Raw genomic sequence first — 25,058 nt, 5'->3', positions numbered from 1 at the left:
CACAGAAATTCTACCTTAGATTATAGGGATGGTGGAGCAATTTTACTGCCTCTCTCTGCTCTGTGTGCAAGCTGTCGTTTAGTTTAAGGTCGGGTCCTTGTCTGAAATCACGAAGCCAACTGAGTAAACAACAGAACCTTTAGAATCACAACCATAGTTCACAATGTTTATTTAAATGCGGTTACACTTGTTTCCCTACGCTCCCATATTTGTACACTGAAAAGCGAGACGGGCGGGACAAAAAAGGGCGTGGCTGCAAGTGCAACCTGAGGACATTTTCTGTGAGGCCCGAATGAAACTTTATCCTGCGAAAAAATCCTTCCTCTCTCACCTGACCAACGTTCTGATCAAGGTTGCCTTGTGCTGGCACCGCCTCCGATGTGGACACCTGACGTTAATGATTGCTGAGTTTGGGTGCATAAAACCGGCAGCTGAGGGACTCGCTCTTCATTTTCGCCGCCTCCCATCATGTCTTTCTCTGGAAAATACCAGCAGGTTTCTCAGGAGAACTTCGAGCCTTTTATGAAGGCCATCGGTAAGAATTCAGCTTCAGACTAACAACCCGGAGTCCCTCCTGTATTGACAAGCGTGGTCGCTCGCTCTGTCCTAACGCTTGTTTGCTTTAGGTCTCCCTGATGAAGTCATCCAACAGGTTAAAGAGCTCAAGAGCACCTCTGAGATTGAGCAGAATGGCAATGATTTCAAAATCACGATCACTACTGGACCGAAGGTAACGGTCAACAAATTTACCATTGGGAAGGAGACAGAGATGGACACCATCACTGGAGAAAAGATCAAGGTAAGGACGGACCCCAAACTCTGTTGCTATGGAAAAGTCCGAGTGCAGCCTCCTGTTAGACCCTCTTCAGGCTACAGGTAACCTTGACTCTCGCTTCTTGCTTTAAGACGGTGTTTCATCTTGATGGCAACAAGCTGAAGGTCTCCCTTAAAGGAATAGAGTCGGTGACAGAACTGGCGGATCCCAACACCATCGTGAGCGTAAGTGGGTCGGCTGCTGTTGATCGAGCCTCAAATCGGTGCTAAACCTCTGACACCTGCTTGTCTCTCTGCAGACGATGACTCTGGGCGACGTCGTGTACAAGACAACGAGCAAGCGCATGTGAGGATCTGCATCTGCCGCTAATAAAAACTGTTGTCAAAGTACAATCTTGCCTGTTTATTTGAAACAGAATTTCGGAATTTCCAAATGTTTAAATCCAGCATCTCGTCCCGCCCGGTCCTGTGGCACAGGTCACTTTAGGAGCCTATATCACCTTAAATACATAGTGATTTAGTTTCCGTGGAAACCACGTAGCTAGCTGCAGCTAATTAAGGCTACACAGGTGCTCTGCCATAAAATCTTTCCAATGTTTTTGCAGTTTAGGTAGCATTATCACGCTAAGATAATAGTTTATATAACGTGGTTGTTTATCTGTTCAATGGTTTATTGAACCATGAATTTGCTCTTGACTCACGAGGCTTTGACTCCAACTGAGTTAATGACGGGATGTGGATTTGCAGGTATCGCCATGGATAAATCGAATAAGAAAAACAAATGCATGTTTACGACCTCTTTTAATGAAAACTACAAAAACCATGTGAAGCGCAAAAACACCGAGAAAACAAAAGCTGGCTGCAGTGCGGCGATTATTTCCGCCGATGGAAGAGATTCTTGATTCCCTCCTCCACGCCCTTTGGTTCGTGCATCATGGTCATGGGTTTGTTCTGCAGCGCGGCGTCTCTCATGCTGTGGTAAACGTATTCATTCTGCTTGAACATCCTCAGCTCCATCTCCGTCTGCACCCGCATCGCCTGTGAGACGATCACCACCACCGATGACATCAGACATTTGCGTGTTTTACACCAAATGTGGTGACAAAACCGCTTTGAGCTTTGTAAACGTTTGATGTTGAGAGAAACGAGGCTTTACCTCCAGGTCCTTAGTGATGGGATGTGTTGGTCCGTGGGTGACCAGTAGGATGGCGTAGGCCTTACACACCATCCCATGTCCGACCTCTATTAGCCCGGCTTGCCAGTGATTCACTCCCGCTCGCATCGCCGCCATGCCCAGAGCGGCGTTGTTCGGGTGGTACAGTTTCCTGTCCCGACGAGAGATTGAAATTGTATTTGGCCGGTTTCTCACGCTCACCTTGCGTGAGATGTTCACCACGCAGCTCTTCTCACTCACATGTATCCTTCCACCATTTTGCGGGAGTACTCGGCAGCGTCATTGAAGTATTGCAGGTAGGCCTGCACCTCGCTTAAAGTGCTCCACATCCTCAGCAGGTAGATGTGAGTGTCGGCCAGAACCGGCTCAGTTCTGTCGATGACGTCCCTGCAGATCTTCACCACCTGCAGAGAAAACCGAAAAAAGCCCATTTTAAAGTGATGACACCGATCAGCCTCGACTGGATTTTAAGTGCCTTTAAAGGGGTTTAACACGACACCTGATGGTAGTCGCCGTCTAATCGGGCCTTGTCCATCGTCTCCAATTTTTGAAAACAGTAATCTGTTGCCTCTTTCACCTGCTGCTCTGACGGCTGAAAATCAAGAGAGGAAAATCTGGGTAAAACTCCACCGGACGACGACTCGCTTATAAGCACCCACAGAATTACATGGGTGCGCCTCAAAGATAATCATCTTGTCAAGCTTCATGAAATAAAAGTAGTCAACTGATTTTACGTTCCCATGATTCTACTTCAGTCGAAGTGGCGTCTCTGCTCTGCCTCCTGGCAGCTGCAGCTTTCAAATCCAAATTGATCAAATTGTGTGTTTGGTGAACTTTTCTTCCCTCGGTGCTTCAGCGTACACATCTGAGACGCTGAGCGTGTAGGCCGTTATCTGTCCCTGAATTAGTCTCTGTGGCTCCACTGCTCCTCATGCTTTGCTTATCAGCCATATCAGGACTTAAGGGACCGATAGCTGGCTTCTCTCTAAAGCACGCACCTTGACCCCGTCCACCTCCCTGCCGGCTAACTTCAGGTCATCTTTGGTGCCGTTCTTGCAGTAGTCGCACTGGCAGTCAAAGAAGTATTGGGTCTTCAGCAGTCTTCGTCTTTCCTCCGACAGGTTCAAGAAGTCCACATAAGCAACGGTCAGCTCCTCTCCCTCCGCGATCTTACCCAGGGAGCGCAGCTCAATCCTGAAGAAGGGCAACGCAGACACACGTGAGCGCTCGTGGGAAACAAGACGTAATGTTTCAGGTTGGAGGTAAGAGTCTGATTCATGAGGACTTTTCAGTTCTTTCAATGAGGGTGAAGGATCAAAGGAGTGGATATTAGAGGGAATCACGCTTCGCTACATGCACTCGTTTTAAATGTTCAGAGGTTTGAAGGTTAAGTTGTGTTAATCTATGGGGTAATTTAGATCATTTTAATTCTGTCCCATTTCAGGAGACATATGGCCGACCACAAAACATTTTCCAGTACAGTAATAGCAGCTAAAGTTTGCAGTGAAGTCTGTTTGCTTCTTCTGGGCTCCTGCAGTAGTATGCTAGCACCTGCGGAGGGGGACCCACCTCAACATTTATATAAAGATCTTCATTCTGAGTGAGCAAAAACACATCAACAATCACATCTGCGTGTTACACTAGTTGCAAAACCTGTGCATTAAGCCAAAAAGTTGACCATTTAAATAATGTTGTTGAGTGTTGTTAGAACCTAAATTGACATTATCTGTGAGTCGTTGTGCAGAGGGGATGTTTTTCTACTTGGGATGGAGGTGGTGGTGGTTGTGTTGGGGTCGGGGGTTAGATGTAGCGTGAGGCTAGGTGAGCTTCTAATGACTGGATGGTTTTCGGATGAATAACGAGGTGACGCACCTCCGCTGAGAATGAAACATAGTATTCACAGCCGACTGACTGAAAGACAAACAGGAAGCAGTTTTACTCTGGCGGAGCGCTGCATCGCACAGCACATGACATTATCTTTATCACAGACACCGGACTCAACCTGAATGACTGCAGGCCGTTCTGTAGGGGCGAATATCTTCATTGCATCTCTACGTACTTGCCGTGGTTGAGGATGACGGTGCAGTTCGGCCAGCAGTTGTGATTCACCAGACACAAGTTGGGGAACAGCCCGACTCCAACCGCCTGAAGACCCCTCTGATCACTCACAGTGAACCCGTTGCAGTTAATCTGGAAAACCACAGGTTAAATTTCATATTAGCTGCGACACATTGAGGGTTTAACTGTAGCCTCTCTCAGTGCCTTTAGGGTCCAAAGTAAAATTAGAGCATCACAGAAGGAGTCACAAGATTCTTTGCACAAGATTCTCCAGATTGTCATTATGGCTTTTCTTTCTTTTTCCTGAAGTACATTTTTAATTTTTTTTCCCAGGTGAAAGTGTACTTTGAGCATTTCTGTCAAAATGTTAAGATTATTACAACATGGACCTGGCTTATCTGTAACAGGTAAATTCGATTTTTGGGGGGAGTAAAGCATCAAAACGCACCACTCCAAAAATGTGTGAGATATCGTCGATGGTGTGCTGCTTGCTGTTGCGAGGCCAGTAATCCAGGAAGTTGTGGATGTCCACCTTCAGCTCCTTTATCTCGTCCTCCTGCATGTCAGCAACGTGGTCCTCCAGCTCCTCCACCGTGATCAGCTGCATGTCGGACACCACGCTGCCCTCCTTGTCCAGGCGCCACATGAGGCGCGCCACCAAACTGGCCGCAAAGTATTTTTTTGAAAAGAGAAAACAAGTAAATTAGTGAATCTACAGATTCCAATCCATCCCAACATTCCTGGAAAATGAGAAGCCCCCATACATGTGACCATGCTTATACGCTAGTCGCTACCTGCTGCTTCCCTCATGTTTCATTAAGAAATAGACACATTTCAGTAGATTAACAGAGTGTAAAGTAATGCTTTCTTGCTTTTGGTGGGGCTGGGGACCATTTGGGTTCTCAGAGCTGTGAGGAACCTTCTAAATGTTGCGGTTACAGACTTCTTGGTAACAGTCATGGTAATAAAAAGAAGCCAGGGGTATTAACACGAACAAAACAAGGGGTATCGCGTTAAATCTCCTTAATTACCGGATGTTCTCATTCGGCGCTTTTCCATAAGCTTTGATGGCGCCGCACTCCTGCTTGTGCTCGGCCCAGCCGGCCCGCTGACACGTTCGGTCGCAGTAGTGAGCGAATTTGCACTGGCTGCACTTCTGGAGCTTCTCCTGTCTGCGGAAACAACTGTGGCAAATACGCTCGGCGAGGCTGCAGGAGAGGCGAGAGGGTGGAGGAGGTTAAGGCCTGTAGACTGACCCCGATACCTTCAGCTTGTGTGACACCCAAAAAGATAACAGGAGGACTTTGTTGAGATAGAAACCACGGTTGGAACTGGTTGGAACATTTTCCACCAGTTTTATTTATTTTATTTTAAGTACAGAGTGAGTTTCTGCTCCAATGTACACACACATTTTTGAAATAATCACAGACTTCCAAAACTTTACCTGAAAGTTCAGAATGGGGTTGTTATTTGGGATGCGTTCGTCCCTCCGTGTTACACAGTTAGACGCTATAAATGTTTCCCTAACAAACTGCAATAAATGATATGGAACTAAAAATAGAACTTGGAACCCAGCGCATGAGCTACACACCCGTCATTTCCACTTTTCTTACCTGTCGAACACAACAGCCGCAAGACTGGGCTCTGAGAAAATGACGTCCCCAGCCCAAAACTCCTTGGTAGCCTTCAGACCCCTCCCTTTTCCAGGTGAGTCAAATATTGCCATATTCTCCATGGTAACGGCTGCTCCAGAGATGCCTTCTGAGCTAGGGACGACGTAGACTGAGTCGGGCTTAATACAGTGAAGGGGTGCTTGAGGAAGCGGTAGACCAACCTGTGCCCTCGAGGTTCTTCTGTGACAACTGCACATTCCACACCCGAGGTACTAAAATAGGTCCACCACCTCTTGAACTGGACCAACAGGCACACGGACAAAGGCCGGGGACAGGCGGAGTGAACGGTCCACTCCGAAACCAACAGGAGACATGTCAGCAGCACCAACACCTGGAGGTATCAGAGAGCCTTCTGTTTGTTCCCATTCATTTCCACTATGTGTTTATGTTGTGATATGTTGCTTGTTGGATTTTTCCAACCCCCCCTCCAGCCATGATTTGGTAGCTGCCTGGTCCCAGAGGGCTATTTTTGGCCCTCAGTTGTTGCAGTCTATCAGTTGACTTTGGTGAGGTTGGACAGCTGTGAGAAGGTTTCACCCGTTTCTTCTGGTCCTTTCTCTAAATTATTACGTGTGTGTGCTTGCGTGTGTGTGTGTGTGTGTGTGTGTGTGTGTGTGTGTGTGTGTGTGTGTGTGTGTGTGTGCGTGTGTGTGTGTGTGTGTGTGTGTAAGTGCACTGTAAATTATGACATAGCATTTTGCAGTTCTTGGACATTTGACCCCCAAATATTTACATTGATTGTTTCATAGCAATAAATAAATTTTAGCAGCCGTAATGAGCAGCACAGATGTTTATTTCTAGGTTCAGGCTATTAATCATGAATAAAACAGCTTTTTTTTAAAATACTGCTTTGTTTTATTTAACACTAAACATCCGGGCGCACACTTAAATCACAGGTAACTAAATGGAGGCCACACTGGATCCCGTCTCTCCATGACGTCATGCAGTGAAGAAGTCGAGGTGCGAGCCCGAGGCGAACTCATTGTCCAGGAGCAGTTTCATGAGTTTAGCTGCCGGCTCCTTGCAGGGAATCAGATGGTGCTTGATGCCAGTTAACCTCTGAATGTCCTTCTGCATCTCTGTGTCCATGGGTCCTGGGGGAACCGCAGAGATTAGTGCATTAGAGAGGATCGGGTGTCCCCATTGTGCTTTACGGCGTCCATTCACTGAGGGAGGTATCCTCGGACCCGTCCCAAAAAAGGTCATCTTTTTGTGGTTAATATAAATGCACATGTACCCGGAGAATAACTGAGAACTTTGACATTCGGTTCCTCGTCGGCCAGAACGCTGAACATCATCTTTCTGGCCGCTTTGGCTGTGCAGTACAGCGCCCAGTTGGGCAGGGCCTGCACTGCGAACAGCGACGAGATGTTGACCACGCTCCAGCGCAGGCCGGGCCTGCTGGGGAACACCCTCAACATCCCAGCGGTCAGAGCTAGGGCGGAGCTAACGTTCAGAGACAGGTAGGAATTCACCTCGTTGAGATCAGAGAAGCTGGAAAACTTGGAAATGTCACCCAAAGAACCTTTAAAAAGAGAGAAAGAGAGGGGGAGGGTGGGTGCTGCAGGGGAAACTGGAACAACACTGTTTTGTTTGGCTGCTTTAACGCAGATTCAAGCAAAGACTCACCAGCATTGTTGATAAGAAGCACATGATCTGGGTCCGTTCCAGCCTCCTGCCTGGCCACCTCCACTGCTTCATTCACCCCGCCTGCTGCGCTCAGATCCACGGCCACGCAGCGAACCGCGGGCTGTGCCGTCCCCGTTAAACCCCGCAGCTCCTCTTTCAACTCCTGCAGCAGAGTCCCGGAGCGGGCCACCAGCAGCAGGACTGAACCGGGCGTCATTAAGCCGCACACCTGGGCCAGATGGGCAAAACATACGGTGATCTGTGCTTTCACGCTTCTATGTCCCAACAACACGTCCACTTACTTCACGGGCCATCGCCCGGCCGAGGCCTCTGGAGGCCCCAGTGATGACACAAAGGCACCTGCCCAGCGATGTCTGGTGGGAGGAGGAGGCGTCTGGCATGGTTAAGGGTGGCGATACCAGCAGGGATGAGTGGAAGGGGGGGGGAAATTACAGCTACAGTGAACCAGGAGGGGAGAGGTCACAGTTCTGAGGGAGAAACGTGAACTCAGAGCTGCTTTTATAGATCAGCAGGCACAGGCAGAACTAAAGGATGTCATGTGTTTACCAGTGAAAAGCAGATTTGTTTGTTCCGGAGTGTGTCCTTTTTATTAAAATGGATGCATTTTAAAAGCTTTTAATAAGGCATTACAAATTTTACAAATCTTTTTGTGCATTTATCCAAAAAAATACAGTGAATGGGAGCACTAGTAAAGAATTAAACAGAAGGGAAAAGAAGATTCACACATTATTAGGGCATGATAGTTTTAATTTGTTAAAACACGAATAATTAGTGAAGGTGTTAACTTTATTTATTTTTTTAAAGATGAAATAATGGGCAGCAGAGTTTAGACTAAATTCAGAGTTCAGTGTGGCGCCATGATTTCTGCACGTTGGACTTACGTTTGACGTCTTTGCAGATGACAAACATCGTAGCATCTTCACACCTAATCAGAAAATTCATCAACTGACCATGCGATTCCTCCTCCGGCAGTGATACCATCAGTCCTGAGGTGCCCAAAATCAAATGACTCAAAGCTTGAACAGAACATTTGGGTTCAGAAGAATGCAGCTGAAAGGAAATCAAAGCTCTAGTAGCAGCTCAAGCTGTAGTTAAGAAGACGGAATAAAGGTAACTGTTTTTGGTTTATCAGCATTAAAAACATCACACTTATTAAGAAAAAAAAGGAAAACAAATATTGTCAATAAGCTTAATGTAAATGGAAACTGATTTTGATTTTTTTCAGTTTAAAAAAACTAAATTGTGTTGAACATTTTTATTTGCAGAAAGACAGATTTTATTAGGAAATAAGAACTGAAATAAAGTCAAGTTATGACCATTTGCGTGGCCTGACGAACATGTAAGGCGACACGGTCGACAGCGCCCTCTAGTGGTTTAAAGAAGCTCTGTATTCTGATAATGGAAGTACATCAGTGCTGGTACCAGTGCACCATTGACTCCAGGACAATCAACGAAATCAGCCCAAACATTTAAGTTTTGTGCACTTTATCCAGAAGATTCACATTTATTCATATTTGTCCCTTTTACATATTTTTTAATTGAAAAACCATATCTAAATGCAGTAACATTTATGTTTTTTTCCAGTGATATGGATGTTTTTTACACTTAAAATAAACATGTATTTTATTTTATTTTATTTTTTTCTTTCAATAAAATGGGGAAAAGCCACGGCCATGATAAATAGATTTGTATGTGGGTCTGTGGTACAATTTTTGTGTATCACCTCCTTCCCTACAGGGGGCGCAGTTCTAACTGAAAATCTCACAAAGGCCACAGAAGGAAAAAATATATATATATTAAACCTGGAAGAAAATACTAAACACCTGTGCAGTGAATGCATTTGGCAAAATTTAAAGAAGCACCACGCAATGACTTGGGCTCAAAATTTAAAACAAACAAACAAACAAAAACAAACACGAAAGGTCCAGGTCGAGATAGTGGATTTGAGAGGCCAGATTCGATATGGAAGACTCGTATTTATGTATTTACATTATGAATCAGGGTCCAATTATTGCTGCAACCCATGTTAAATTGCTGAAATATCAGCATTCACCCGTCTCTTTCCTCCCCTAAATGCCGTAGTGCTCTTGGAATGTTGAAATCGTGTGGGGTTATTAGTCTTGAGTTGATACAACATTGTTTACTGACGTTTTCAGTTGCAGTGACATCAATAGGTGGGCATCTGCTTTTAAAAGATACTGTGTTTTACAAGCAGTTTAGTCAGTAAACAAAGCAAAATAAATCAATATTGGGAAAATGCATTTAGAATATATTACACCAACGTGATAAACATCAAGTTACTCTAGCTCTGACGTCCCTCCATCCCTCCAGGAAACTGTGGCCTGCGTCTCCAGGCGATGGGGCGCCTGGATCCCAGCCAAAAGGGGGCGTTTGCATCATGTAACCGGGGGCGGGGCCAGAGGTGGGTGTGTATCTCTCAGCTGATGCGCGTATCCACCGACCGACTCCATCATCAGCATCCGACGCCGATAGCGGTCGAAGACAGCGTCCCTGATATAAGCGAGCCGCGGCAGCACCGCAGAATAATTCCGCGCTCGGCTGGAGCCGGAGTGACGTTGCTGTCTTCCGACAATATTGTTTGTTGAGGCTGCCATCTTGCAAAGCGGCGCGCTGCAACACGGTCAGAAAGCATTTGATGATGGACGTCCGGGATGCTGCAATCGGTAAATCAAAGCTTCTGCCGTCCGCGTCGATGACGCCGCGCGTGTAAATATAGACGCGAATTTTGACGATCGCTGCGCGCTGCGGGCGCGCTTCACTGTCTGGGGCCTACAGCCAGCAACTGGGAGTGCAGTGGATTCGGGGCTTGATGCGGATGCTGCTAAAGCCGCCCTTGCCGCCCAGGGATGCAGAGAAAAAAGGGAGAGAGAGGGGGAGTCGTGAGGGGAGGGGAATGAGGCAAAGCAGTGGATAGCTAGACAGAGTGCTGTACTACTACCCAGAAAACCTGTAGTAGATCTATCTATCTATCCATCTATCTATCCATCCATCTATCTATCTATCTATCTATCTATCTATCTATCTATCTATCTATCCATCTATCCATCTATCTATCTATCTATCTATCTATCTATATCTATCTATCTATCTATCCATCTATCTATCTATCCATCTATCCATCTATCTATCTATCTATCTATCTATCTATCTATCTATGTCTCTTCAGCCTTCCTGTCAACATGAAAGAGAAGCTGATGCCCGTTCCTCTTCTGTTGTGCATGTATGTGTGCATGTGTTTGGCTGCTGCTGGCACACCTGCAGATATAAAGAAAAACAACAGTCTCATCGCGTCGCTTTTGTGCGGTTGAGTCCGTTTTACGGAGGCCTCAGCTGGTACCCAGAGCTGCTTTGTGTTGCTCTTGTCAATAAATGCCACATAAATTGACTTTTAGCTGGTTTTAATCCAGCCTCAGTTGTCGCTTCCGCTGCTGTTTTGAGCTCTTTTTGTCACGATAACACTGTCTAGTGGCAGAAGTTTATGGTTTTGCACTGCACCGCAGTTTAAAGACTTTAGCAAGATGTTTTATCTATATTACCGTTTAGTTTCTAATGAGTGATGCCGAGTCACCGGTATTTAAAGCATATTTACATACATGAACGACTTTTCCTGTCAGCACTTCATGTTCCGTATTGATTTGGAAGGCATTCACTTCCCCAATGGTCTATACCGATATGAATAATTTGGAGACTGAGAAAAATGGTTGCTAAATTAAAATAAGGATAGGATGATGATGTGACAACAAACTGTAACCACATTTTAAGCTGGTTGGGGAAAAAAGGGAGTTTAGGTTTGTTTGAAGTGTGTTTGAATCATGAAGTGTTTCCAACCAAATAAAGGGGAAACATGTCTAATTCCATTTCTCTGAATCCATCACGCTCTGAATTTTACAAGCTATTATAACAACATCAAACTTTATAAGCTCCCATCGGTGTTTGTGTCACCTTTGACCCGTCTGGAGCAAAAAGGGACGTTTCCCTCACTCCCCCGACTGCTTCAGCAGATTGTTGTCCCATTACCGTCGGTCCGTTTTCACCTTTTTCACTTCGCCGAGGAATCGAAGTGCTGATCTCTGAACAGTCTCACATCACATCAACTGTTTGAGTGTGTGGGGGGGGGGGACACTTTTCAGCACCGGGTTCTAAAGCGAGGGGGGTGGAGCTGATTGCAGTACAATTACAAAGTTGTATAATTGCTTTCATTTCTGTGTTTCTCTAGTGTGTGTGCCCCCACTACCTGCATTAGGTTGTGATGACCCACACTACTTCCAAATGTATCTGTGACCCTCACCAATCCTGACTCCTAATCTCTAATCCCTGACCTTTGACCCCCATTATGGGCAGTGTTGGCAGTGGGGTGGCAGGAGAGCAGGAGTTTGCCATGAAGTCTGTCGGCACGAGGACCACCCTGCCCCGGGCCCCTCCTCTCTCGCGCCGTTGCCCTGCCGATCGCAGCTGCAGTGCAGAGCGTCTGCCACGCCCCCCAGCAACTATATCGGACGGGACCGCTTCTAGCGATGAGCGGGGGAGCGTTAGTATCGGGACTGGGACCTGTACCGGGACGGACCGTCCGACTGAAACAGCCTCGTCCACCAATACTGAATGTACAATGACGGCCCCCTCCAACAACAACCAGTTGGACTGTGGCAATGGAGCTGGAAGGAGGGAGTGGGAGAGGCAGCGTGAGAGGGGGAGAGACAGGGACCGGGATCGAGACTGGGACAGAGAAAGGTTAGAGAGGGAGAGAGAGCGGGAGAGGAATCGGGAGAGGGAGCGGGAGCGGGTAGAGAGGGAGAGGCTGGAGCGAGAGAGGGAGCGGGAGAGGGAGAGAGCCAGGGAGAGGGAGAGGGAGAGAATCGAGAGGGAGAAGATAGAGAGGGAGAGGGAGAGGGAGCGAGAGAGGGAGCGGGAAAGGGAGAGGGAGCGAGAGAGGCTGGAGACTGAGAGGCTGGAAAGAGAGCGAGAGCGGGAGATGCAGGCTGCAGGGTTAGATGTCTGCGGGAACATTGTGGGCCGAGGAGGAAGCGAGAAGAACGTTGGAATGAACCAACACCACCACAGAGAGATGGCGGCCACCAGAAGTGATGGGGAGAACAATCCAGGGGGCCACAACCCTCCAAACCACAACCCACCCAAGATTCTCCCCATGTCGGGGAAACTGGAGCAGGTAGTCCAGCCTGAGCGTATTTGCAATCTCACAAATATTGCAGTTTGTCGAAGGATCATGTGTTATACGGGGATCTGAACACATCAGCAGATGATCTATAGTTGAGTATTTTACTTCTTTTCCAGGCGATGCAGAGCAACTCGGGCCTCGTCCGTCCTTCTGCCTTTAAGCCGGTGGTTCCCAAGAGCTTCCACTCCATGCAGAACCTAGTGGGCCAGGCAGGAGGGGCTGGAAGCGAGGGCAAAGCAGAGGCAAGGAATGAGGGGTTCGCTGAGAGCAGAGGAGGCCGGAGAGGCAGGGACGGAGCAGGAGGAGAGTCAGGAGAGGTCCCGGAGGCACTGCTCCTGGACCAGGACAGTCCAGTGAGGGTCAGTCGAGGTGAGGGTGGGGCTAACGGTAACGAGGTGGTTCAGGGAGGGATGTCTGACTCAGGGAGAAACTCCCTGACCAGTCTGCCCACCTATACAGGCTCGGGGTCCGGCTGCGGTCCCCCAGCAGTCCTGGGGCCTCTCAGCGCTTCCACCAGCCACATCAACAGATTAGGCATGGTCGGAGCAGCTGCAGGCCTGGACAAACTGGAGAAGCCTGGCTACCAGGTAAAGCCACCGTCCACACCGGCGCAGTCTGACGCCGGCACCGGCTGTTATCGTCTTTAGTGTCCGACTCTGCGGTTCTCTCCTCTAGAACGGGCTCAGCGCCTCAGACAGTGGCCGGTCCTCCTCAGGAAAGAGCTCGTCCTCCTACCAGAGGCTGAGTCACCTGAGTGACGCTCCAGCCCCTCTACGCCACTCCCCGTCCTCTGACGACATCATCCAGGACCTGGAGGACCGCTTATGGGAGAAAGAACAAGAGGTGAGAAATACAGAAGCCCGATTTGCCCCTGCTACGCTGCGCAGGCTGTGAGGTCCACTTTATGTTAGCTCCTTTGTAGCCTGACCCCCTCCACCCTTTATTTTGCACCAGGTGCAGCACATGCGCCGGAACCTGGACCAAAGCGAGGCCGCAATCATTCAGGTGTTCGAGGAAAAGCAGCGCGTTTGGGAGCGTCAGATGGACGAACTGAGACAGAACTATGCCTCGCGACTGCAGCAGGTGACGTCAACGCACGGACTCGACGACTCCCTGCTGATCTGAACGCCGAGTCCGCTGAACATCCATCAATGGCGCCAACGCTCAGTTATCGTCGTTTGGTTTGTTTAATCCAGGTGACCCGTCGTGCTCAGCGCACCCAGACTGCTTTGCAGGCCCAGATCAGCCGCTTGTCCCAGGACAAGAGGCGGCTCCAGGAGGAGATGGCGGCTCTGTTGGCCCAGAGAGAAGAGCTGGAGCGAAAGTGTCTGGATTACAGGAAGGAGCAAGCTGACATCTTGCCTCGTCTGGAAGAGACTAAGTGGGAGGTGAGATATGAGTATATGAGTTAGTGCGCTTGACTAGTTCGGTAGAATGAGGGTTTATTCACAGCAGACTGAGCAGTGGAACACTGTCTATGCACGTTGGTGTGTGTGTGTTTGTGTGTGTGTGTGTGTGTGAAGCTATTTTGGTGAGTATGTGTGGACAGGCATCCCGCATTTGCACAGCAGGTTGACAGTGTCTCCGCCGCGGTTTGGTCCTGAACCCTGCGCTTTGTTTGGCAGGTGTGTCAGAAGGCCGGAGAAATCTCTCTGCTCAAGCAGCAGCTGAGGGAGAGTCAAGCCGAAGTGACGCAGCGAGCCGGTGAGATGTTGGCCCTCAGGGGTCAGCTGAAGGAGCTGAATGCACAGCTGAGGGAGCGCGAGGAGGCCATGCTAGGCCTGAAGGACTCCTACAGCACCAAAACTCTGGAGCTGGAAAAGTGTGAGGGAGAGCTGAGGAGGACGCTGTCAGAGGTGGGTAGAGTCCCCAAAACCTGCGAAAGGTCTTACAAAGGTGTCCGATGAAGCTCCTCGAGCCCCTCTTTTTTACAACTTGGGTGTTTCCAGAGGTCCATCATTGAAGAGGCATTCAAAAATGAGCTCTAAGAGCTTTAAGATTCCAGACTGCTGCTGCTGAATGATATGAACAAATAGTAAAAGCTAGGTTAAACCGGTCTGTTCTGGGCTGCTGAACAGCATAATGTAATAAAGCCTGGAAAATTTACATAAAAATGCACATAAACATGAATAATTGGTTGCTCAGGGTTACGTGACAGCTAATTTTTTACACTGTCCACCAGTTTAACACAGAGCAACTAAAACCATCACAGTTTGTCATAATTGAATCTAGTTTTATCTGGATTTTAATAAAACCTTAAGAGGCATCTGAAACAAAACCTTTAAGGTTTTAATCCAATCAGTCTTGGGGGAGGACATGAGGACAAAGACATTTTTGATTGGTGCTGTTTAAAGAAGCGCGCGCGCACACACACACACACACACACACACACACACACACACAGTTTCTTCAATCAAGACAAATATTCGTCTCATGTTGGCAGCATTAACATTTATCACCAGATTTTATTGCAGGATGATCACTGTAGTTGGACCATAAAAACATTCTCAACAAATATAAATATCATCTTTTCATCTAAAATTGTGTCAGCTGTCGGCTTTTATCAGCTTTAATATTGTGGCTGGTTTCTGCATCCTGACACACGCGTGTCTAAATCCGATACTCCATTTATTTACTGCGATGTATCTTTTCCCTCCTCCAGGTGTCCATCCTTCGAGAGAAGCTGGGTGTGTTCGAGGCAGAGGTGCTTAGTTTAAAGCGGGCTCTGAGTGAAGCCAGCCGAGGGGCTGAAGTTGTTATGAGTCCTAACTTAGCAGCTGCTGGGCTGCTCCCGCCCTGGGGGGTTGCACATTGCCCGCGTAACTCTACTGAACCCTCCAACAACTCCCTCACCCCCACATCTGACACCCTGCTGAGTCTTCAGAGTGATGAGGCCAAAGCCCAAAGGCAGGAGGCTCAGAGGCAAGAGAGGCAGCAGCGTGAGGAGGCCCAGTGGCGCGACGTGCAGCAGCGTCACGACGCCGCCATGCAGCAGGACGTGCGAATGCGGCAAGACGCTCAGGGCCGACCAGAAATCCAACTCCGCCACGAGGCCCAGCTTCGCCAGGAGGCCCACCACAGACATGAGGCCCAACTACGTCAAGAAGCACAGCTCCGTCAAGAGGTGCAGCTCCACGAGGCTCAGATGCGTCAGGAAGCCCAACTGCGCCACGAGGCCCAACTCTGCCAAGAGGCTCAACTGCGTCAGGACGCACACCAGCCACAGCGGCTCCAAGAAGGTCACTGGGACGAGGCAGGGGAGCTGCGCAGGCAGCTGGAGCAGCTGCAGGCTGCGCTGCGCCTGGAGCGTCAGCACCGGGAACGTCAGGCCCTCAACTTTGACCAGGAGAGACACACCTGGCAGGATGAGAAGGAGCGGGTTCTGAAGTACCAGGCCCAGCTGCAGCTCAGCTACGTGGAGACGCTGCAGAAAAACCAGGCCTTGGAAAAACGGATGAGCCAGTTAGGACCCAAACCGACCACAACCTCCACCTCCCCCACTGTCACCACCACCACCACCGCTTCCTCCCCCACCTCTTCCAACTCTCCGCCGCCACCACCCATCCTCTTACCTCTCTCTCCCCAATCTCCACCTTCGATCTCTGGCCCTATTGCCCTCACCATCTCCCCGCCTTGCGAAGACCAGAAGGGCCCTCCTTCGCTCCACCAGCTTGCCCCTCCGTGGGCAGGACCCTCCCGCCTGGAGAGGATAGAATCCACTGAGATCTAGAGACGGGTCCATGGAAAAAAGCATCCACCTTAACATATCCGTACTTACAACATTCTCAATCGGTGCAATCTGACGTACTTTTTAAAGCAGCTGTAGACACGGAACAAATGCTGATTGCATTAGGGGTGAAAAGCAGATGATCCAAAAAGGGAAATGAACCACATTCCATCTGTTAGTTTTTTTTAAGCATCCCGTCTCTCGCTGTTGCACTCAACAACATCCTACACAATCACTGTTCAAGAAAAGCGTGCCAGACAGAAGGACAGGAGCAACTCAATGATGTTGTTCAGATGACAGCACTCACAAGGGTCATTTCAATCATAGGAAAGGACCAAGACAATCAGGGATATTGTCAGAAATGAATCACCAAGAATATTTACTCATTGTAATTTTATGTCGCCAGTATTGTAAATGTAGAAGTAGTGGTCAAAGTGTGTGATGTTAACTTGCATTTTTGGCCACAGAGCGCCTTACTCCATTCTTACCAGCACATGTGAGAGAATTAAGGATGCTGCTGGGGGAAAAGATGGGAAAAAGGAGACTGATTATCATTTGTAGTATCTGTAAATCAGTCACACAACATCATTATGCCATCCAACACTAAATTCAAATCCCAGCAGTGAAACGTCAAACAGACTTGATCTTGATTCAAGTCTTTTCATACTGTGCAAACGTGCATGAGTCAGTCATCATGGAAGACAGCAGAGTTTATATTTTTTACAAATTGAATTGAATAGATGTGTATAACTAATAATCACCCCCAAATAAATGTAGGTTTCAAGACGGCTCTGCTGCGGCGCAGGTGCAGTGACTACAGGTGAACACTGGAGGTCGCTAAAGAGCTTTCGACATCAAATCCCCGTCTTCTCGTAAAGCTGGAAGGACAATGTGACACAATTTGAATTTAGATATTATGACAATTGTGTCGTTCACCTTGTGAATTCACAGCTAAAAAATACGAGATCCCCCCCCCCAAAAAAAAAAATCAAAGCAAAATTTATAGAATGTATAATGGAAAGAAATACTTATACCGTAATAGTTATAGATTGTATATGTGTGTGACTGTGAAAAACAAAAAAGGAGCGTGTGCGCGCGTGTGTAAGGCAGAGAAATATGTGTGCAAACTTGTAAAAAGTTTCAGCTAATGTGATTGCGGATAGAGGGACTTAGTGGCAATAGTGGAGTTATAATAAAAGAGACTTTCTGTACAAGAAGATGTACAGCAAAGCTTGCCGCATGGACAGAGAGACTGAAAATTTCAATTTATGGCAGTCTGTATATCCTATTCAAAAGGTTTCCTCTGCAGAGACAACGCTGGAGAGAAGCAAGTTTTAAATAAAGAGGAAAACAGAATCGGTCTGTTTGAAGGGAGCAGGCAGACTAACTGCACTATGTTGTGTTCTACACCCAAATTATGATGTACAGCTAGATTCAGATGTGAATATCATGGCTTTTATATGTGTTGTTTATGCCAGCATACAAAAATGTTGCTCCAGAATATTAACTTATCTCTAAGGTATTAAATAGTATTATTATCTTTATTACTGTTATTATATTATGGTGACCTAACCAAGATAATTTGTGACATTTGAGCTTTCCTTTATGTGTCTCTCTCGCTCTCTTTTATTTATTTTTAATTCTGTAATAGCCTACTGGCCTACCATAATGGCTCAATTATAGCAACCCTGTTTAAAAAAATGATGTTCTTTTTGATGTAGGTGATAAATGTAGTTGAAGTATTGCATCGTTTAGCAGACAAAATGCGACAGATTTTATACATGTTTAAAATTATTGTTTGCATTTATGTTACTATGACTGTTCTGGCCTGATTAAAACTGCCCCTTTGTTAGAATTCAATAAAGACGTGAATAATTTAACACTCTTTCCACTGACTTTTCTTAACTTAAGATATGATTTTAACAATAAAGCTTAAAAACAATAAACAAGAGTAATCAAAATACTACAATACTGCCTTCTAGTCTATGCATGATGATAAAAGTTACGAACAAGTGCAGAGAAATGATTGACTGCTCTAAAGACAAAAGTCGTTTCTCTATAAATGAAGTGTGTCCCTCCTCGGCTTCCTTTGTTCTGCCGGCGTAGAGGCTGGAAGCTAATACTTAGCAACAGTCAACGCGAAATGCCTTTTAAACTCATTAACAAGCACAATTAAAATGCCAGAGTCTCAAAGTTCATCAGCAAGTAAGCACAGTTCCCATCAATTTTACTCTACGATGCTAGGTGGCGTTTTTTGACGTTTGTAAGAAATGTTAGCATCACGTTTAGCATAAATGGGAAACGTTTGTGCCTACTCTGGAAACAAGACTGTCTAATATAGTTGGTTTTGTTTTAGCTTATTGAATTAACCATTTACACCATCAACTGGGGTGTTTATTTCATTCATTTTGCTATAAATGCCCTGTTTAATTTGTTTAACTGATTTGTTAATTGCATTTGTCTATAACTAGTTTCTAAATTCAAGATTCAAGATGTACTTTATTCATCCCCGTACGGAAATTGAATAAATAAATTTTAAAAATGCTTGATTTCTTTTTCCCTTAAAAATATTACAAATCTGCTTGAACCCCCAGTTTATTTAAAATGATGTTAAATCGCAGTTGGATTTCTAGAAAGTCTTATTAATGCAAACTTTTCTCTCCTTGAAAACTGATTGTTTCTATGTTATTGGGTGCAATTAAATAAGATTTCAAACATAACCCCCCCCCCCATGTATCATTTTTCTTGACGTCCGATGACATCATGTCCTTGAATTCATTATTAGAGATTTTTGATGAGTCGATCACAACAGTTGTTTAGAGTTGAGGTCAAAGGTCAGGTAAACTAATTAAAGACAACATCCTGTTGTATATGGATCAGTGCCGTGTACTCGTATAGAACACATGTATTCATGAAATGCATCTTTTAGCCTTGACCTTTCAGCAAAGCAGAATTGTGTACCACTGGTTTAAATTGCTTTTGCTTCTCACAGGTTGGAGAATATGGTTTTGAATCTCTGCTTACCGGACTTTAACACAACAGTACATTGCAACAAGGTAAAAGATATCCCATGAACCAATAGCATGACTGCTTCCATGAAAGAATTTATCGAGTATGGACATTCCTTTCCTGGCATTTCTCTCGCTAGGTTTTTTTCCACTTGCACACAGGACGAACAAAACATTGATTTGAAGTGTTCGAGATGAAGGACAAAGATGTCACAATAAAGAAACAGGGGGGCAGAGTGTGGGAGAATGAATCCCACATGACCTTGTCATATTCTTTTGATTTTGAACATTTTAAACCTTCTACGTTTTCACCACACTTGGAACAAAAGATGTTCTTTTCCTGTGCATCACATCCTAGCCTGTTTTCCTTTGGATTAACTCCTTAAAATTAATGTTTCATGCTCTTTTTTTCCCCTTTTGTCTATTCGGAATCTGCTTTTTTTCTTTTTTCTTGAAGAATACCTACCCTCATGGCCGTGGTTGCTCAATAACAAAGCAAAAATAATAGCTACATTTTTCTTTCACTTTATTCTGCAGCTGTGTGCAGACGGCTATGATGTCACAAACCTTGTATCTGCTGAACCCGCTGTCCGGAGGCGAGGCTTCAAATTGGAGTACTTCCTGCGTCCGCCAGTGCAGGTAGGATTGCTTTTCTGGAACCTTTTTCTTGTGTGTGACATTTTTTTGTGTTCTTTGCTTCATTCAAGTGAAAATAAAGGTGTTCCCTTTCTTTTACTCTCAGGTGACGCTGAAGTTTGGTTTCCTGGTGGAGCTGTGCAGGCTGGATGTTGAGCTGTGGCCTTGGGGTATGGACCAAGGACAGGCCTGTAAGAGGCTGGAAATCAGCACCAGTTCAGATCGAGCTCAAGACCAGAAGAGGTTTCATAAAAATGACAGAGTAAAGATGCAGATGAGAGATCAACATCAAGACACCAGAGGAGTACGCAGCAGCAAGATGTTCCCTGGTCAGCAGTGGAGCCTTCAGGCGCAGCAGTGGGGAGACGAGGCGCTACCTGAACCTCAGCAGGTGACCAGCGCATCCTTGAAGACTGAGTCCAGCTCCTCCGAAGCACAGTTTAAACTGGTAGGTCGTTGTGAACTTCGAGAGGACACCCGAGTCTCCTTCTCCAATTTAAGTTACGGTCCACGGCCCCCGTTCCCGTCGCTGCCTCCTCCGCACCCTGCTGGCTGTCGGCAGGAGGAACTGTGGAGCCGGGGACCGTTGTCCTTAGGTGCCGTGACACAGCTACGCGTGACAATAGCTTTTGGCGGTGCAGCTTCCGCATTGGGCTTCAAGGCCTTGGCGGTGTGGGGACAGCCAGCACGCTGCTGTCCTGCAGAAGAACTTGAGAGAATTAAGACCATCCATGAGGCCTGTGGAAGACAGCCACCATCTCCTGGACTTTTTGTCCCATCAGTCAGCCAGAGAAAACCACCCGTGAAAGCTGTCATACCTCTGAGGTGTGTTTTTATAGGCAGCAGCTTTTTAAGTCTTTAAAACCCTTGTTGTGTGTGATAATGGGAAGGTCTCTCTCTGACTCCAGCACCGACTCCATCCCGGATGATTTCCTTGACCCAATAACCCAGGAAGTAATGGTGCTGCCCATGCTGCTGCCCAGCGGCATGTCAGTGGACAACAGCACTCTGGAGGAGCACCAGAAGAGGGAAGCCACCTGGGGTCGAGCACCCAGCGACCCTTTCACAGGTGTCCCGTTTACCTCTGTGTCCCGGCCTGTTCCTAACCCCCAGCTCAAAAGCCGCATTGACCACTTCCTCCTCCGGAATGGGTTGACGGGGTTGAATGGGAGGTTGGGGAGACGCGGGGAAGGGGAACATCCGCAGGCGTCGAGACTCGTAGCCTCTGCGATGGACGTGAGCCCAGAGTCTTCGCATCATAATAAAAACGCATCCGACAACCTTGTTATTCAATTTGATGCCGACGCCAGAGCCGGAGTCTCGCAGACGGAGAACCGTCCAGCTGATGAAACAAGTCAGACATCCAAGCGTAGATCGTTATTAGAGAGGGGACTCAAGCGGCATCTCGATGCAGAAGCGGAGGACAGGTGGACAGCTGCAAACCAGCCACCAAAGAGGCAGAGGGGTGATGCACGTGAGTACGCGCCCTGTGGGGTCAACCACACACAACATTTGTTTTGTGACCTGCCGTGACCCTTCTCGATGTGTCAGTCCCCAGCTGCAGCAGCTCTCACGAGGAGCGTTTGTCAGCCAGCCTGGATGACGCACTCGTCTCTGTCCTGCGCGGACGCCCCTCGTTCACCTCCAACCTGTCCCTCCAGAGGCGGCTCGCCCCGGACTCTGCTGACCCTGAGCCAGCACACAGCTGCCAGGCAACGAGTGCTGGCCCAGCAGGTAGGACTGAGTAGATACTAGTAGATGTTCTATATTCTAGTTTGGGTCTCATGGTCAGTGGTGCTTCTATGAGGAAACATGAGGCAAACTGCCACAAAGCTCAGTAAGGACAGATATTAACTTTTGCTCAACGCAGCTCAGAAAAGCGACACCTTTCACATATAAAAAACTCTTGAAATGTGCTTATTTCGCCAGGTGGGACGATGTGCTCTGCGTGTTCCTGCTCCATGTCCGTTTATTCCAAATCCACGCCATCCGTCTATCGCCTCGCATGCGGTCACCTGCTTTGCCGATCCTGCCTGCATTCGGAATCACAGCAAGTGGACGCTGCCGGTTTGTCCAATCATGTCCGGTGTCCTGCCTGCCGCAGCGCTACCCCGCGCTGTGACGTCGTGCGTGTGCATCGGTGACCTGTGGGCTCAGGAAAGGAAGAAACATGTTGTACCTTTGTGTGGAGCCTATACTGCGCGTCACGCTGTTATGATCTGTTCTCGAAGCGTTGAAGTGCAGCCTTGCTACTTGGGTGTGAACCCTGTGACTGATGAATATGCTCATTCAATCCACACGAATGAAGCGAAGGACAAGACCGTACAAGTCCAGGCGAGGTTGTGCATCAACAGTAATGTATACATACTACATGTCACTCCTTTCTGATTTGAATTTGGACCTTTCATACCCTATTTCCCATGATTACCAGGATAGAATTAAACCTCCTCCAAGTCCTTCAGAGGATCTCTGTATCTAAACTTCTGTAGATATTTATACATCAACGCCTCACATCCTCTGAGCCTGTGCAAGAAAGGGTTAAATAAAACTGAGAAAAGCAGAATTTATCAGCCTCTGCAGTCTGTTTCTGTGACAACATTAAGCTTAACTGAGGTTATGATCCCTTTTCCACGCAGTCATAATTTTCTGCATCTGAAATGGAGAAATCAGTAAGCAGTTACACACTCTTACACACAAAGCGCGTGATCATTACTGACCAGCATTTGCACATCTACTTTTTATATTTGGACACATGCTGTCATTTACATGCAGCACTCTATTTTGTTCTAAAACTTTGTGTTTATTCAGTTTTGTTCTAGTTTACGGGGGTTATTTATACTTTTTCCAGAGACACTTGTTATTAGATACATGAACAGCATTTAACCGCCGTTAATATTCAACGGATTAAACTTAATCTTCACACTTTACCCATTAATCTGCAGCCGCTAATACCTTAAATACAACTCTCAGCATGCAGCACGTAGTAGTGAATATTTTCGATGTTTATTTGAATTTAAAATCTTGTTGTGCTCGTTAACCTGACGCGTCCTTTGCGCCGCGCTGGGGTTTTTCGCGACGCGGCAACGCGGACATGACCGTCATGAAATGTTCTTCATCAGCTCGTTTACCGCCGCAAATCTAATTAAGAGTCTCGGTTGTTCACGTTATGCTGCGCTTTGACAGCCTGTGCGAGCGGAGAAGCTTCAAATTATTCCGAAAAGTTATTTCGAGTGAGCGCGGCGCGACCCTGAAAGCAGAAGTGGCGCCTTCCGCCGCGTTCGCCGTGTGCTTGCGCACATCTGTTTGATGGCGCACATCTGATGCAAGGCCACAGCTGATGCGCCTCCACCGCGCGCAACGCGCACAGCCGAGGAGAACGGAAGGGCACACCGTTAACGTCAGGAAGGGGGGGGGGGGGGGTCCGTCCGCGCTTATAACTGGGGAGTGGACGAGGGGGCAGCAGTCAGCCGTCCGGCCAGGTGAAGGGGGAAATCAGCTCCAGGTGCGCGGTGCCCGTACGCAGTCCAGCTTCCATGCCTCAGTGCGCGCTCCTCCTGTCCCTGCTGGGACTCCTCGCTCTCTCCTCCGCCTGTTACATCCAGAACTGCCCCCGGGGAGGGAAACGAGCGCTGCCGGAGACCGGGATCAGACAGGTTTGGAGAAGAGGATGGTCGTTCCTCATTTCCTCTCACATTCTGCCAACAAGTGTTTTAGGTTTTTTTTTAGACTATAACAAACAGAATTGATTTGAGCAATTGTAACTAGTGCGATGTTGTTGTTGTTTGTTTTTTACTAGACTATTATCTGTTGTTAATGATGTCAGTATTTAAGTTCCACAGCGTAAATACTCGATTTAAAACGTTGGAAAGGGTCTCTTTTTTTCTAAGGAACTTTGGCATTAAATAATTTGCTGTCCATCCAAATGCATCTCGATTATCGCTGATTCCACCACGATGGTAGTGAAATGTGACTGGATCGGAAACTGGGAAAGTTTCCCATCATAGGGGGAAGGTTTCCATGGAGACCGGCTCTGATCACAGTCATCCTCAATACATTTTCAGCTTGATGGTGCACTGTCCCCTCACATCCAGGGTCTGTGTGACCTTGTGAGTGTGTACGGTTGTTTGGCTTTGTATGTTGGTCCTGATGAGCTGCTGGAGACACCGCTGCCCCAAGCTAAGGGAGGAGGACAGGGACGGGTGGAACGTTTTGTTCTCATAGGGAGAGGGACAGTAACGTGTGTCTAAAGGGAGGTTCCTTAGAGCCACGTTAGTGCTGGGGGGAAGAAACAAAGCGTCTTTTAAGTGCTTTCTGTTGTTATTGATATAAGTTCCTGTGCACTGGATCACATCAGGGTCCCAGGTCCTCCACCCAGATTTGACTGTCTCATTTCTGCAGTGCATGTCCTGCGGCCCCAGAGACAGAGGCCGCTGCTTTGGCCCCAACATCTGCTGCGGGGAGGGCCTCGGCTGCCTGATGGGCTCCCCAGAAACGGCTCGATGTGAAGGAGAGAACTACCTGCTCACCCCCTGCCAGGCGGGTGGGAGACCCTGCGGATCTGAGGGAGGACGCTGCGCCGTCTCAGGGCTCTGCTGCAACTCAGGTACGGTGCGGTCTGACGTGACGTCATCGTCCTGGTTCGGCTATATTGGTGTGAACTTCCCCTTGGTCCCCTCAGAGAGCTGCGCAGTGGACTCTGACTGCTTGGGGGAGACCGAGGCTTTGGAACCTGGAGACAGCTCTGCAGGCAGCTCCCCCACGGAGCTGCTGCTGCGTCTGCTGCACATGAGCAGCAGAGGACAGAGCGAGTACTGACGCCCCAGCCTGCGGAGCCCCCGCCGCCGCTCAGAACCTGGAGGGAGCAGAGGTCACCCCCAGCCTGCTGTATGTCTTGAGATGTGAACCAATAAAATTGAGTCTTTATTTTCTCTCAGCCCCACCGTTGTTCTGTTTTTGTATTTGCAACAATACAGAGTTCTACCTTCAACATGCAGGCCAGCTGCATGGAGGGATTTCTTTTTTAATGATCCAGATCCTTGCGCAGAGGATTTGTGATGATAAGTATCCAAAAATGGCAATTTTACAGTTGAACCACACAAATGTACACTGATTCATATGTAATGTGAACAAATCTCTGTATTGTGTGAGGATATTTAGAACAAAG

General features: G+C 47.5%; 6 protein-coding genes across 10 annotated transcripts; 4 read left to right on the top strand and 2 right to left on the bottom strand.

Moving 5' to 3' along the window:
* Positions 1–334: 334 nt before the first annotated feature.
* LOC130525410 (fatty acid-binding protein, liver-type) lies at positions 335–1,167 on the top strand. The gene is made up of 4 exons (XM_057032163.1): positions 335–535; positions 627–799; positions 907–999; positions 1,074–1,167. Exons 1-4 carry the CDS (start codon positions 469–471, stop codon positions 1,122–1,124), a joined length of 384 nt encoding a protein of 127 aa, XP_056888143.1. The 5' UTR covers positions 335–468; the 3' UTR covers positions 1,125–1,167.
* A 391-nt stretch (positions 1,168–1,558) lies between these two features.
* smyd1b (SET and MYND domain containing 1b) lies at positions 1,559–5,878 on the bottom strand. Of its 2 annotated transcripts, XM_057032153.1 has the most exons (10): positions 5,620–5,878; positions 5,038–5,214; positions 4,455–4,668; positions 4,008–4,138; positions 3,821–3,859; positions 2,947–3,142; positions 2,448–2,540; positions 2,189–2,352; positions 1,931–2,099; positions 1,559–1,812 (listed from the first exon to the last, which is right to left on the bottom strand). In XM_057032153.1, exons 1-10 carry the CDS (start codon positions 5,874–5,876, stop codon positions 1,648–1,650), a joined length of 1,605 nt encoding a protein of 534 aa, XP_056888133.1. In that variant the 5' UTR covers positions 5,877–5,878; the 3' UTR covers positions 1,559–1,647. The 2 variants fall into 2 exon arrangements, with proteins under 2 accessions (XP_056888133.1, XP_056888134.1); XM_057032154.1 differs by lacking the exon at positions 3,821–3,859 and having other exon boundaries at positions 5,620–5,877.
* Positions 5,879–6,454: 576 nt separating this feature from the next.
* On the bottom strand, positions 6,455–9,665 carry sprb (sepiapterin reductase b). Its single transcript, XM_057032160.1, has 4 exons — positions 7,611–9,665; positions 7,309–7,537; positions 6,917–7,204; positions 6,455–6,773 (listed from the first exon to the last, which is right to left on the bottom strand). The coding sequence occupies exons 1-4, from the start codon at positions 7,707–7,709 to the stop codon at positions 6,619–6,621; spliced, it is 771 nt and encodes a 256-aa protein (XP_056888140.1). The 5' UTR covers positions 7,710–9,665; the 3' UTR covers positions 6,455–6,618.
* A 137-nt stretch (positions 9,666–9,802) lies between these two features.
* On the top strand, positions 9,803–18,130 carry lzts3b (leucine zipper, putative tumor suppressor family member 3b). 3 transcript variants are annotated; one of them, XM_057032150.1, is made up of 9 exons: positions 9,804–10,013; positions 11,567–12,514; positions 12,640–12,892; positions 12,983–13,110; positions 13,199–13,366; positions 13,478–13,606; positions 13,720–13,911; positions 14,149–14,379; positions 15,186–18,130. In XM_057032150.1, exons 2-9 carry the CDS (start codon positions 11,684–11,686, stop codon positions 16,251–16,253), a joined length of 3,000 nt encoding a protein of 999 aa, XP_056888130.1. In that variant the 5' UTR covers positions 9,804–10,013; positions 11,567–11,683; the 3' UTR covers positions 16,254–18,130. The 3 variants fall into 3 exon arrangements, with proteins under 3 accessions (XP_056888127.1, XP_056888130.1, XP_056888128.1); XM_057032147.1 differs by having other exon boundaries at positions 9,803–10,013; positions 12,640–13,110; XM_057032148.1 differs by having other exon boundaries at positions 11,692–12,514; positions 12,640–13,110.
* A 172-nt stretch (positions 18,131–18,302) lies between these two features.
* On the top strand, positions 18,303–22,307 carry ubox5 (U-box domain containing 5). Of its 2 annotated transcripts, XM_057032152.1 has the most exons (8): positions 18,303–18,455; positions 19,243–19,306; positions 19,796–19,897; positions 20,001–20,342; positions 20,457–20,719; positions 20,803–21,368; positions 21,446–21,628; positions 21,824–22,307. In XM_057032152.1, exons 2-8 carry the CDS (start codon positions 19,253–19,255, stop codon positions 22,036–22,038), a joined length of 1,725 nt encoding a protein of 574 aa, XP_056888132.1. In that variant the 5' UTR covers positions 18,303–18,455; positions 19,243–19,252; the 3' UTR covers positions 22,039–22,307. The 2 variants fall into 2 exon arrangements, with proteins under 2 accessions (XP_056888132.1, XP_056888131.1); XM_057032151.1 differs by having other exon boundaries at positions 20,001–20,719.
* A 1,045-nt stretch (positions 22,308–23,352) lies between these two features.
* On the top strand, positions 23,353–24,827 carry avp (arginine vasopressin). Its single transcript, XM_057032162.1, has 3 exons — positions 23,353–23,547; positions 24,293–24,497; positions 24,573–24,827. Exons 1-3 carry the CDS (start codon positions 23,428–23,430, stop codon positions 24,707–24,709), a joined length of 462 nt encoding a protein of 153 aa, XP_056888142.1. The 5' UTR covers positions 23,353–23,427; the 3' UTR covers positions 24,710–24,827.
* Positions 24,828–25,058: the final 231 nt, after the last annotated feature.

Source organism: Takifugu flavidus, chromosome 5 (assembly GCF_003711565.1).
Source record: "Takifugu flavidus isolate HTHZ2018 chromosome 5, ASM371156v2, whole genome shotgun sequence".
NCBI classification, from domain to species: Eukaryota; Metazoa; Chordata; class Actinopteri; order Tetraodontiformes; family Tetraodontidae; genus Takifugu; species Takifugu flavidus.
The sequence above is the reverse complement of the archived record's forward strand: the minus strand, read 5'-3'. Positions and strand labels throughout refer to the sequence as shown.